At 43.5% G+C, this 13,612-nt stretch overlaps 1 protein-coding gene across 1 annotated transcript in view; it reads right to left on the bottom strand.

The window, feature by feature from the left end:
- Positions 1-4,764: 4,764 nt before the first annotated feature.
- The window catches only part of ZYG11B (zyg-11 family member B, cell cycle regulator), a 32,604-nt gene continuing 23,756 nt past the window's right edge, over positions 4,765-13,612 (bottom strand). The window contains exons 13-14 of the mRNA XM_065409263.1: positions 11,899-11,996; positions 4,765-6,100 (exon numbers count right to left, since the gene is read on the bottom strand). Of these exons, the coding sequence (XP_065265335.1) occupies positions 5,910-6,100; positions 11,899-11,996 (289 nt within the window). The 3' untranslated portion in view covers positions 4,765-5,909. The remainder of the gene's footprint in view (positions 6,101-11,898; positions 11,997-13,612) is intronic.

Below are 13,612 nucleotides of genomic sequence, written 5' to 3'. Positions count from 1 at the left end.
TTCATATTAATGTCCATTCTAAATGACTTTGAAAATTGAAGACCATTTGAAATTAGGCTTGACTTTGCTGTCACCCTAAGGTAAGTGAGTAGCCCCTCTGAAATCAGTATGCCTATCAATGTACAAAGCTACTGTGAGATTAGAATCAGGCCCAAAGTGAGGAATACTGAGAAGGACTCAATTCTTCATCCTTCTTTAGGCATCACTGAAGGTCACTAATTTTGAGTATGCGGGAGGTTGTCCTTCTAGACCATTTCCATTGTATCAGAGCACAGTTCTTCATTCAGTCTTCCACCAGTTGAGTCTCAATAGAGAAGCTGAAGTTTAAAGTTGCTATTTAGTACAAACTGCGGTGGCTTTTGTTAATGGAGAAACCACAAAATTCATTTCACAAAGGCCATGGAGCCAGCCACCACATAGCAATACTTTGATTGCTATCAACCACACAAGTCAAGCTGGGAAAGGCTGACTATATGTCCCATTTCCAAATACAAATCATCCACTGGGCTTACTCTGTTCATTAGTGTTTGTAAAGTATCTGTTTCTTAATTTGTATTGATTACTCCCTCCCCCCCCCCATCTCCTTTCCATATCCTATTTTATATATTACCAAATTAATGTAAATTTAGGAATGCAACAGTGAGAACAAAAGAAACAGGTTTTTTCATTTCTGCTTTAACTGGTTTTAAGAAAGTTGGAAACTGAGCAATCGCCTGCTGAACGTTTAGATACTTCATTGTTCGTAAGAAAACATGGAAAGAACTTTTACAGAAAGTTTTACTTGTCTAGAACCATTTTCCTGAAGAATCAAATTTCGTGAAATCAGAAAAAAAAAAAATCACAAAAGCTCTACAAAAGCAAGAGAAACATTAGTTAAAATTCCCCCTACTGAAAGAAATGGGTCAGGTAGCCCATTTCTGGTCTAGTCCAAAGATTTGATTGTTAATGGAAACAAAAAAGTTGTTGCCTCACATCATAACGTAAGATGGTAATGCACTTTGTTTTTCATTTTAAGACAGCCACACTGTCAAAGGGAAATAAGTGTTTTGCTACATTCATAGATGGTGGCAGCTTGTACATTATTTTACTAGTAAAAAATAATACACCTTTAAACAGATATATATATAGTCCGTTTTGTACGGACTTGTTTTGGCTCAATGCAGCCTCTCTCATTTCTGTCAAACAGCATATTCATTATTCTAAAAGAAAAAAATATATACATACACATTTATTTAGGCAAAGCCTATAGTTAACATACAACATTAACACCCAAATAAAGCATTGGTTAGAAATTTGTGTTACAATCCATATGCAGCACGCCCCACTCATCTGGACCCTGTGGGGAAATAGTATTGTGTGTCTGGATAATTGAATAGTATTTTAAAAACACAACCATTACATTTACTGAACAATTGTCACATTTTACAGAACTATGCTGCTGTATTACAGTTTAAACAGAAGAAAGGCACATGATACTTGACACTTAGCATATAGTTTAAAAAAAACAACTATTTTCTGTTTAAAAGGTTGTAGTACATGTAGGGAAACAATTATGGTTTCTTGGCAAATCTTGCCTAAGCTTTTGTGCAAGTAAGTAGTGTTGTTCTACTCTTTTCACTGTCCAACAGAATGCATGTTGCAATCCTGTTCCCCTTTCTTCAGAAATTCACACCATTGTTGTGGCATAAAGACTTATTGCTCTGTTACTTTGTCCATTACCATAAGCCACCTGCTAACGCAAATGCCAGATTTTGCCAATAAACATAATCACCTTTGTTCATAATTTGAATGAGAACTTAATTTTCCACATATTAATTCAGATACAATAACCATCTGTGCTGCCGATCTCTATGGTTGGTTGGTTTTTTTGTTGTCAATCCATGGATTTAGCGCACTGTCATTTAAGTCAGATTGTGCTATATGGCAACAATATATTTGCTTTGAAAAAAGGTAACAAAAAACTAAACCGAAGGGCTTTGTAACAGGTTATTTGTGAAGAAGTTAAGTGGTCTCCTCCTTTTTAAATACTACTGACAATCATTTCTCATTGCCTAACTTTGATCCAATAATTTAAGAAAGCTTAAGAAGGAATGAATAGCATCATATAAAGACACGACTAAATGTGCAAAAAGAACTAGGAGTATTTGTGGCACCTTAGAGACTAACAAATTTATTTGGGCATAAGCTTTTGTGGGCTAAAACCCACTTCATCGGATACATGCAGTGGAAAATACAGTAGGAAGATATATATACACAGAAAACAAAAAAAAATGGGTGTTGCCATACCAACTCTAATGAGACTAATCAATTAAGGTGGGCTATTATCAGCAGGAGGAAAAAAAATTTGTAGTGATAATCAGGATGGCCCATTTCAAACAGTTGAAAAGAAGATGTGAGTAACGGTAGGGGAAAAATTAGCATAGGGAAATAGTTTTTACTTTGTGTAATGACCCATCCACTCCCAATCTTTATTCAAGCCTAATTTAATGGTGTCCAGTTTGCAAATTAATTCCAGTTCATGTTCTCTGTGTATACATATCTTCCTACTGTATTTTCCACTGCATGCATCCGATGAAGTGGGTTTTAGCCCATGAAAGCTTATGCCCAAATAAATTTGTTAGTCTCTAAGGTGCCACAAGTACTCCTCGTTCTTTTTGCTGATACAGACTAACACGGCTACCACTCTGAAACCTGACTAAATGTACATCATTCATTCAATGAATATTAAAGAAAGTTTTCCTATACGACTCAACTCTGAATGAAGACAGATCTGACACCATTCCCACATCGAACAGTTTTCCGGTTTAAGTACATTTAATCTTGAAAATTACAGTAGTTGGTAAGCGTTGCCCGGGTAAAATTCTGAAATTGCTTCAGAAAGCTTTTAGGGAGAAAGCTGTGCAATTAAAAGGTTACCTCTGTTTGTATACCATCCTAACAGCCCAGAAGTGTCACAAAGCACTGAGCCCAGCTGAAATACTGATAGCAAGGGAAAAGCCATGGAAATGATCATAGCGATGGCTAAAGATGGTTTTTAAAACACAGCTCTTTGCATTCTACTCCTCAACTTAAACTTGGACATTTCAAAAAGAACAAACCAATAATAAAACCTCACACACAATAGTGACAGAAAATAAGTTTTGACTCCCCAGTGATGTGAACTCCAGGCAGAATTTGGCCCAGGAGTTTCACAGGCTAAACAAGGTAAATGTATAGCACAAACTGTATCATTTCATTTAAAATATGTACACCAGAATATTTAAGTTATATAACTTTCAAAACCTTTTTTTAAAAACAGTTAGAAAGCATCATCTCACATGCTAGCATTTATCCCTAATGCTTACTCTAAATATAACTATTACCTTCCCATCACAGCAGTTTCAGAATATTATGAAATCCTATTAGATAGGCAGATATGCTAATGATTTGTCCTTTAGCTTCTAATAATGGGTACTTAAAACAGTTGAATGCTGTCAGCTAAACCAGAACTGGTTCCTCTATTAGAAGGAATGTATTTTTTGGAAAACAAGTTTTTGTTTTGTTTTATAAACGTAGTTTATAAATAGATAAAAACATCTATACTGGAATAAGGAGCCACTTCCTCATGCACAGTCTTTGGGCAAAAAACTCAGTTTCACTATTCTTTAGATCTGCTTGAACTACTTACTTGTAAGTCATCTCATTTAATTTCAATCAAGGTAACCTCAGCAGTTCATACATTTACAGAAACATTTAAGTTAGAGTAGAGGCATTAACAGATTATTCATTCATAATATGGCAAATATCACAAGTGAAATAGATATCTTAGTGTTGTAGTCACCTCCACAATCAATATACCATCAGACACTTCTGAAGAGTAACCTGGAATGGGCTATTGTAAAGACCATGAAAGACTGCATTACTGGCAACTCTGTGTGGTTGCATTATGCTTGTTCCACATAATCTCATGAAGTGATGCCCTAGCTAGCCAGACTGGTGCCCCAGTTTCCATTTTGGGTCATATACCATAGCAGACTTTGTATAGTTTAATCTAATGTGTTTAGAATAGCCATCTTACTGGGGGAAAACAGCATTCCAAATGGTTATGTTCATTTAAAACCTCTCAGTACCAAGTGATACAAAGTTTCCATAAACTCTGATATTGGCAGATTGTGTGTTCCATTTCCTGCAATGGACTTTTCACAGTAGAAGTCAAGACTTCTCTAGTCTGAAAGGTAAAAGTAACTGCCCATAAAACACAATTCTTCCAAACTTTTTTTAAAAAATAAATCCCATAATTTTATGTCTGACAATTTTCACTTCTTTTTAGGTCAAGGAAACTACATACATTCAGATGTATGTAGAGGAATGAAGCTACCCAGATAATACCTTGAGTACAAAACAAAGCATTATGCAATGTGGTAATGGTAACATTACTAAAGCACTTTGTTAATGTTTCTAACACACACACTGTAATGAAACTATTCAAGATTGTAGATGGTGTGTTAACTCTATTATAGTGAAGTAAAGAGGTGTTGTGTCAGTCATCCCTTTCCCATAAGGTAAACAGTACAGCGATTTTCTCTTCAGGAATTGGAACTAAAATGCCAATAAGTTCAACAATAGTAGAATCCTGCTCCATTGTTTGGCAGGGAGATGCGAAGACAGCCATTAGACAGCACAAGGAGAATTAGTAAACAATGCTTTGAAATAAAGGGAATTTGAGCTCATGTTGTAGCTTGCTTCCATCACTTGTATTTAATCAAGCATCTGTACGCTGTGGAATCTCCATTTCATTCAACACAGCTTTTAAACTCATAAATAACAGAGGAAGAAATACGTTATTACCATTGACAGCTTTATGTAAAATTTCACTCCGCACAACAATGCAATTTACAAAGGACCTTATATATGATGTTGGGTGATATTTTGCACTGTAATGCATTGGGAATACAAATCACTGCACAATACTGACAAAATATGTACAAGAAATGGCAAAGCAATCAATAATCTGTTATAAAAAGATGACCAAATATCCTGGTTCTCCTGTCAGGACATGCAGCTCCATGTGATGAGAAGGGCTATCCTACTTCAACTAACATTTTGAGCTCTGATGTGGAGCTCCCTCCTTCTCCTACCACTTCCTTAAAAAAAACCTTAGTTTTAAGTTTGAAAGTCAAACTCAGTTTATCCCCTTAGCATTTCAAGCTTTCCCCTGTCCCCCACTGCCACCTGTACCTTTATTGCTTTCCTTCAGAGCAGGCAATTCAGTGTTTCCCATTTGCACCAAAGCAGTGCTAATCCTAACCTTGCTAAGGCAGCATAGATGAGTCATGGGAAGCCAACAGCTGGAAAAGACAACAGTCTAGTGCTGGAGAGACAAAGGACACAGCTTGCAGGTCCAAAACAAGGAATTTTGAAGACTTAGTTGGGCTTATGGAGGGTCCATAAACAATGGGACATTCTGGTTACCTTAGTTACATGAGTGCATGCGTGAATTTTTGTTTAAAGCTGTGATTGTGAGATTCACCACTCTTGCAGACAGTTCTATTCAAACACTGAGTTGATAAACAGTTCTATATTCAACAATGACAGGGATGAAACAAGCTTTCTGTCCCACAATTAAGTCACAAAACAAGATATTCCTAGAGGTTTGTTTTTGGATGTGCATTCCAAACTATTGAAGTCCCACCTTGCTGTAGTCATCAGTAATCCTATAGGTATGACTAGATCAAGCATTGATCATAGATCCCCTCAGAAGTTGTCATTAAAGTAGACATTTGCCCATGAGTTACCACAAGTGGTATCCAGTACCACAACTGTTAGCAAATAACTTCACTGGTGACCACTGTAGTACAAGTAACTCCAACTACACACGTGATAAAGAATTATTACAGAGAGGATGGTTTACAAACTTATACCTGCAGCTTTCAGTTTGGTTTGGCTTGTGGCTGCTTTTTACATGGAGGTGGTCTCCCATGACGTACAATATGTTTTTCTAAGCTATCTAGAATGGCAATTGCAATTCGCTGGACATCTGGATCAGTTTGGCCATTTTCCTTGATGTTGTATAAGTGCTGCAATCCACCTTCTTCAATTAGCATGTTGCAATACCTGGCAGCTGAAATGAGATATACAAAAAAAGTTAACTGTCTGTAGAGAAGAAAACCAGTTGTGAAATACACTCAGGTGGTGGAGTTAACACTGATCTATCTATTATTCCAGTCAACATTTAGGAAATTTGAAAAAGTGTCTGCAAAATTGCATTGTCATTCAGTAAAATTTCATTGTAATGGGAAAGAAGGCTCTTGTGGTTAAGATCTTTGACTGGGCCTCATATCATCTGGGTTCAATTCCCAGCTCTGCCACTGACTTCCTGTGACACCCTATAAAATGTGAATAATACTTTTTTTTCTCTCTCCCATTTGTGTTGCAATGATACACTCTAATATTTTTGGCACTCACATGCTAATGTGATCTAAGTAAGTACCTAAACAGACAAACTGCTGTTATTGCTGACTGCAGTATGTATCAGTTAGCATGACACAGTATCAGAGATATCACAATATTAATATTGCCCCATTCTGTAAACAGGAAAAAATTTCACAGAAACCCAGTGCACTGACCATTGATAAATGCAACTTTTTAAAATGGTACCTACTGTAAGTTGCCAGGAATGCACTCCTCCCCCCCGATACAAAACTCCACATTTCTGACCGTTTGTATTATTGACTTTAAAAGGTATGTAACACACATTTCAACTATATATGACTTCAGCATTCTTACATACAGGAGCACTGATCGTATCTGGAGCCACGTATATAATGCAAAAATGCACAATTAAACCGGAGTACAGCTTAGCTTGAGAATCTGAGTTTTCATTTTTAGAAAATTAAGTCTCTCACGGTTGTAAAGAAAGTTTTCAAATCATGAGGCTAATGTAACTTAATGGAGTGATAGTTGCCTACAAATATCTGTCAACAAATCTATCCACAAATAACAGCTCGGAGAAGTTTAAACTGTCCCCATTCACCTCAGTGGGGGGGACACGGAGGTTAACAATTTAAGCACGGACATTAAATATTTCACTGCTGATCAAATTTAGCAGAATCAAGTCAATATACTTAGTTGTCAATTTTGGATGTTGTGTGGAATATTGGGGCACGGTTCAGAGGGGCAGCTAGTTCTTATCAAGGGTTGTCAATGGGGGTGGGGGGGGGACAAAAAGGGACCACCACCCACCCCCAGGAATTTAAACCCTACTCCTCCCAACCTTAAAGTTCTCTGTCCTGTCCCCAATACCAAGAGCCCCACCACCTCCTGGATATCAATAACCAAAAGCTCCCATGCTTCCCCAACTGAACCTTCATGCTTACGGGCACAGGGCAATCTCTAAATGATGAGTTAGGAAGATTCCTCTACAAGAAGGTTACTCTATAGCTATCTACCATGGGGTTTCCTCACACCTTCCTCTGGGAGCATCTGGTACTGGACACTGTTGGAGACAGCATACAGGAATAGGTGGACCACTGGTCTGATCCTGTATGGTAATTCCTGGGTTTGTTACCTAGCTACCAATTTCTCCAGCTTTCCCTATGCTGACAATTTCTATCAGGCCATTACTCACTGTCAATTCAAATATCTGCAGCAAATGGAAAATTTAGAAATTAGGTCAGTATAACATACATACCAAAATTAATAAGTTAGATAGCAGGCACTATACTGATCTGATAGTAATGTGGGGGACACAGAGGAGAAAAGGGCTTGGGATAGGCTGGAGTCCCTGCTTTGCAATTTCAGTTTAATGTTGCCACATAGGTTACAGTGTCCTAGTTATACACTCCATTATCTTTAGGCCGGTCAATAATACAGCTTTGTCAGCTCATCTCTCAATCTAGGAATGGTCACCCTGGACCCAGGACCAGTATACACCTAGAAGAAAATCCCTACAGAACATTTATACAGCACTAAGCATATGCCCAAAAAGCTAAGGAATGGAGTTTTCCCTTCCTGTGGTAATCTGTTATGCACTGTTACGGTGTGCTGTTGTATACATGCATTTCTGTTGTGGAAGAAGTGATTTTTGGCCCTGATATAAGCAGGCACAAAGCTATTGCTGTTAATGGCATTACACACCAGCACTGAAAGTAACTCATTGATCTCTGAAAGGAAAGCTGCTATACACATACAGTATGGAGAGCAGTGAGGACACATGCACCTAAATCACATGAGAAATAGAAACAATGAGCATTGAAAGTAGTGAGTTTGTTCAGTCATGTTGCATTGAGGTACTCTAAAGGAATTAATACTTTTCTCTTATGGCACCTTTCATCAGATCTCAAATGGGGCATTGATATTAAGAAACCCACTTCATGATACACAGCAAGTCATGGGGGGAAGGGATAGCTCAGTGGTTTGGGCATTGGTCTGCTAAACCCAGGGTTGAGAGTTCAATCCTTGAGGGGGCCATTTAGGGAATTGGGGTAAAAATCTGTCTGGGGATTGGCCCTGCTTTGAGCAGGGGGCTGGACTAGATGACCTTCTGAAGTCCCTTCCAACCCTATGATTCTATGATTGCAGAATGGAGATTAGAATAAAACAAACGGTTACCTACCTTTCGTAACTGTTGTTCTTGGAAATGCGTTGCTCATGTCCCTTCCATTCTAGGTTTTGCGCACCCACGTGCACAGTTGTCGGAGACTTTTGCCTTAGCGATATCCTCCTTGAGTGCCGTGCTCATGCATTGGCATTTCAGGCGCCGCCAATCCTACGCTCTCTCAGTTCCTTCTTGCTGGCAACTCTTGACAGGGGGCAGGAGAGCGGTAATGGAATGGACATGAGCAACACATCTTGAAGAACTACAGTTACGAAAGGTAGGTAACTGTTTTTTCTTCTTCGAGTGCTTGCTCATCTCGATTCCATTCTAGGTGACTCACAAGTATCCTCGGACATGAGCTTGGAGTTCACAACCTAGTGGCTTGCAATACTGCTCTACTGAAGCCAGGATCATCCCAGGCCTGCTGGGTAAGCGCGTATTAGAACATGAACGTGTGGCTAGATGACCAGGTGGCCGCCCTACAGATGTCCTGGATAGGCACTTGGGCTAGGAAAGCTGCCAAAGAGGCTTGCGCCCTGGTTGAGTGGGCGGTGACAATCACTAGAGGTGGCACCTTCCCCTGGTAATAGCAGTAGCGAAGAAGGTGGTGATCCAAGAAGAAATTATTCGAGCAGAATCTGGATGACCTTTCATTCTGTTGGCCACTGCAACAAACAGCTGCGTAGATTTGCGGAGTGGCTTGGTCCGTTCAATGTAGAAGGCTAGCGCCCTTCTAACATCTAGGGAATGCAGCTAACACTCCTCCAACTTATGGGGCTTCAGAAAATAGACGGGTAGATAAATGTCCTGGCCCACATGAAACTGGGAGACCACCTTGGGCAGGAAGGCCAGGTGTGGACGCAGCTGGACCTTGTCCTTGTAAAAGCTGTATAGGGCGGTTCCAGAGTAAGTACCCTAATCTCAGAGACCCTGCAGGCTGAGGTTATTGCAACCAAGAACACAACTTTCCAAGGAAGGAGGAGGAGAGAACAGGAAGCCAGAGGCTCAAAGGGGACGGGGGGGTGCCATGAGCCAAGATAACATGAGATTTAGGTCCACGGAGGGACTGGGTCCCTGATGTGCGAGTAGAGGCACTCAAGGCCCTTGACAGACATGCCATGGATGAAAACCGACCTGCCCTCTAATGGCAGGTGGAAAGCCAAAATAGCAGCCAGATGGACCTTAATGGATGACAGGGACAGGCCTTGGAGCTTGAGGTGCAGAAGGTAGTCCAGGATTAAATGCAGCAAAGACTGCTCGGGCTGAATGCCTTTATTTGAGGACCAGCACATAAACTGCCTCCACTTGGTCGTGTAGGTCCCTCTAGTGGAGGGCTTTCTCCGGCCAGCAAGACTTGCTGGACTCCAGCCGAGCACTCCTGCTCCTCCACATTTAGCCATGCAGCAGCCAAGCCGTTAAGTGCAATGCTGCTAGGTTCGTGTGCAGGAAGGTGCTGAGGTTTTGTGACAGCAAATCCAGCCGGAGCGGTAGATGAAATGGAGCAGCCACCTAGGTGAGAGGCTGAACTCTCCCTCCATCTCGGACCACTGCCTTTCTGGCAACCAGGGCACAGCCGTAGATGCCCGAGTCTATCAGCTGACCCTCGTCGGCGACCGGTAAGGAAACAGTGCCTGCCTGAAGAGCAGTATCGGGGAGTCGGAGACCGGTGCCACGACCGGGAACGATCCCGCACCGAGAGAGATCGACACCAGGGGGACTGCCTAGGCGATGAGGATCTGCACTGCAGCGATCTCTGGCGGGAGGCTGGTGGTACCGCAGATACAGGGATGGGCATCGCAACTCGGGCATCCCACGCCTCATAGGTGGCAACCTTGGTGTTAGAGACCTGGGTCTTCTAACCAGAGATCGAGGCTGCAGCACCGGGGTCCTATGCCGTGGTGACGGGGATCAATGCCTGCGATCTGGGGACCAAGGATGCTCCATTGCTTTGGAGGGAGGTCCCATAACCGGCTTGCCCTTAGAGGTCTGGGCCTTAACCGGGTCCATCGCCTGGCTTGGTACCTGAGGTGCGGGCCAGTCTACTTGGTCCTTGGCTGCCAGGGCCACCTCGGGCACAAGTGGCCTTACGATGGGCCAGGATCCCCTGCTGCTTTGAGGAATCGGAGGCAGATCCCTGACTGGGCTAGGGGGTCAGACCACAACAGCTCCGGGGTGGGCATGTGGCCTAGCACAGATCCTTTGCCCGAAGCCCCTTTGTCCTGTGGTGCTGATGGGCCTTTGGGCTTCAGCTGCTTCTTGGGCACCGGCGAAGGGGAACGGTGCCGGGCAGGTTCTGGTGCTGGCGGTGTGCTGTGCTGCGCGCCAATACCGAAGTACTTAGCGTGGACTACAACTGGGAGGGCTCCAACCCAGGATGAAGTGCAGCCTCCATGAGGAGAGCCCTCAAGCGGATATCCCACTCCTTTTGAGTTCAAAGGTGAAAGTTCTTGCAGATCCTGCACTTGTCTTTTCTGTGCGATTCCCCCAGACCCTTCAAACAGCTATCGTGGGGGTCACTAATAGGCATCAGCTGGGTACACGATGAACATGGCTTAAAGCCTGGGGAACCGGACATGCCCCGCTCCGCAGCGAAGTCCCAGTCAGGACTCTAACTACTAAAACTATCTAACACTTGGTCAAACTAAAGTACCTAAAAACTAACTACAGAGGAGACAGAACAATGGGTTGAAAAAACTGCTAACACTTTTGCAATGCAAGACAAGGCGCTCCAAACAACCATCAGGGGCGGTAAGAAGGAACTGAGAAGGCGTAGGGTCGGCGGTGCCTGATATTCCGCCACATGAGCACAGCACTCAAGGGGGCGCCGCAGCCAACCCTACGGATACTGCTAAGGCAAAAGTCTCCGATGACTGTGCACGTGGGCACGCACACACCTAGAATGGAATTGACATGAACAAGCACTCGAAGAAGAACCAGGATGACCACAAATCCCCAGGAGATTACTGCTTGCTATACTCTCTGGTCTTCTTTAAATGGAATCAGAATTTATGTTGTCCATAACTTTGTATTTTATTTATTGCTGAAATTTCTGAACAAAATGCATTTCTAGAAAGCCCAATGAAGTATTTGTTTAACATGCATCTATTTTGAATTAATGTGCATATCAAAAATAAAATCCATGTAGATAAAATAGTATTGTTTAAAAGAGTTTCTGCCCCTATTTTAAGCAAAACCTTAACATGTCTTTTCCCATCAGAGTTAAGGATGAAGATCATTAGAACTTCCTGGTTTCTTTTAGTTATTCTGGTAGACTATATGTTGAGAGAGAGGAATTTAAATGTAGTTTTATTCCTAGTACATACGGTTTTTGCTGCAGACATGCTGCATGGCCCACACTGCCCACAGCTGAACCCCAGGCGTCATGAAGCAGCCAAGTAGTGGGAAAAAAGGGTTGAAAGACCTACAGATAAAAAACAAAAACAGATGCTCAGCACTTCATTTGGCTACTGGATACCATTACTACCGAGACCATACCTTCACTACATATTTAGTTAAGGGTCTAGGTAAGAAAGACAATTGTGATATGTTTGAGCAGGGGTTCTCAAACTTCATTGCACCACGACCCCCATCTGACAACAAAAATTACTACATGACCCCAGTAGGGGGGAACAAAGCCTGAGCCCGCCCAAGCCCCACCACCTGGGGCAGAGGAGCCAAAGCCCAAGCTCCACTGCCCAGGTGGGGGGGCCAAAGCCTGAGCCTCACCATCCAGGGCTGAAGCCCTCGGGCTTTGGCTCCGGGTGGTGGGGCTCGGGCTTCGACCCTGGGTCCCATCAAGTCTAATGCCAGTCTTGGCGACCCCATTACAATAGGGTCTCAACCCACTTTGGGTGTAACCGCTGTGTTAGAGTCTTGGATGCAGTATTTGACATTTGTTCCCAGGGCTTAAAATAGTTTATTTATGTTATTTACCAGTAAATCATGACTCTAAGCCATAGCACAGGGGTGGGCAAACTTTTTGGGCCGAGGGCCACATCTGGGTGGGGAAATTGTATGCAGGGCCGGTTGTATGCAGGGGTTTGGGAGGGAGTGCGGGGTGTGGTGTGCAGGAGGGGGCTCAGGGCAAGGGATTGGGGCAGAGGAAGGGTGCGGACTGCGGGGGGGGGCTCAGGGCAGGGGGTGGGGTGCAGGAGGGGTGCAGGGTGCAGCAGGGGGTTCAGGGCGCAGCAGGGGGCTTAGGGCAGGGAGTTGGGGGGCGGGGTGCAGGAGGGGTTCAAGCTCTGGCCCGGCGCCGCTTACCTCTCTGCATGCCTGCCCTGTCCCCGGCCCCACGCTGCTCCAGGAAGCGCTGCGGCCCCTGGGGGAGGGGAGGCGGAGGGCTCTGTGTGCGCTGCCCTTGCCGCGCCTCCAGGAATCTCCCCCCCCCCCCCGAAGCTCCCATAGGCCACAGTTCCCCATTCCCGGCCAATGGGAGCTGCGGGGGGCGGTGCCTGGAGGCAAGGACAACGCATGCGGAGCCCTCTGATCCCCCGCCCGGGGGCCGCTTCTGAGAGTGATGCCAGGCCCACGGCGCCACAGGGGGCAATCCCGCGGGCTGGATCCAAAGCCCTGAGGGACCGGATCCGGTCCGCGGGTCATAGTTTGCCCACCCCTGCCATAGCATCTGGTGCCTCACATTACTTACAGGCAGGAGTACTTGACCTGTGTTATAGAAGAGGTCATACAAGATGATCTAATGGTCCTTTCCAGCCTTAAAACCCAGAATCTGTGGCATACAATACCACCTTATATTACTGTAGCTCAATAGCTAATATGCTGTTTAGTTTCTTCATATGGTCCTTTGAACATTAATTCGAAAGTTTAGCTAAAGAAGTAAGGCTGGCTGTAGTAGGAGACAGGAAAAGAACAGCCCTATATCTGGCTCTGAAAGGAGACCCAGGCTGACTCATTTCTCCCATCACTCCCAAAGGTCAAGCCACCTTGTCCAAGGTGAGATATTAGAGGTTACAGTCCAGAAGCATGGTTTGGCAGGCAGCCTACAATGCTTCAGGCACAGATCTGTAATTTTTAGAGCAA

The sequence above is a fragment of the Emys orbicularis genome, chromosome 8 (assembly GCF_028017835.1).
Source record: "Emys orbicularis isolate rEmyOrb1 chromosome 8, rEmyOrb1.hap1, whole genome shotgun sequence".
In the NCBI taxonomy this organism is placed as follows: Eukaryota; Metazoa; Chordata; order Testudines; family Emydidae; genus Emys; species Emys orbicularis.
The sequence above is the reverse complement of the archived record's forward strand: the minus strand, read 5'-3'. Positions and strand labels throughout refer to the sequence as shown.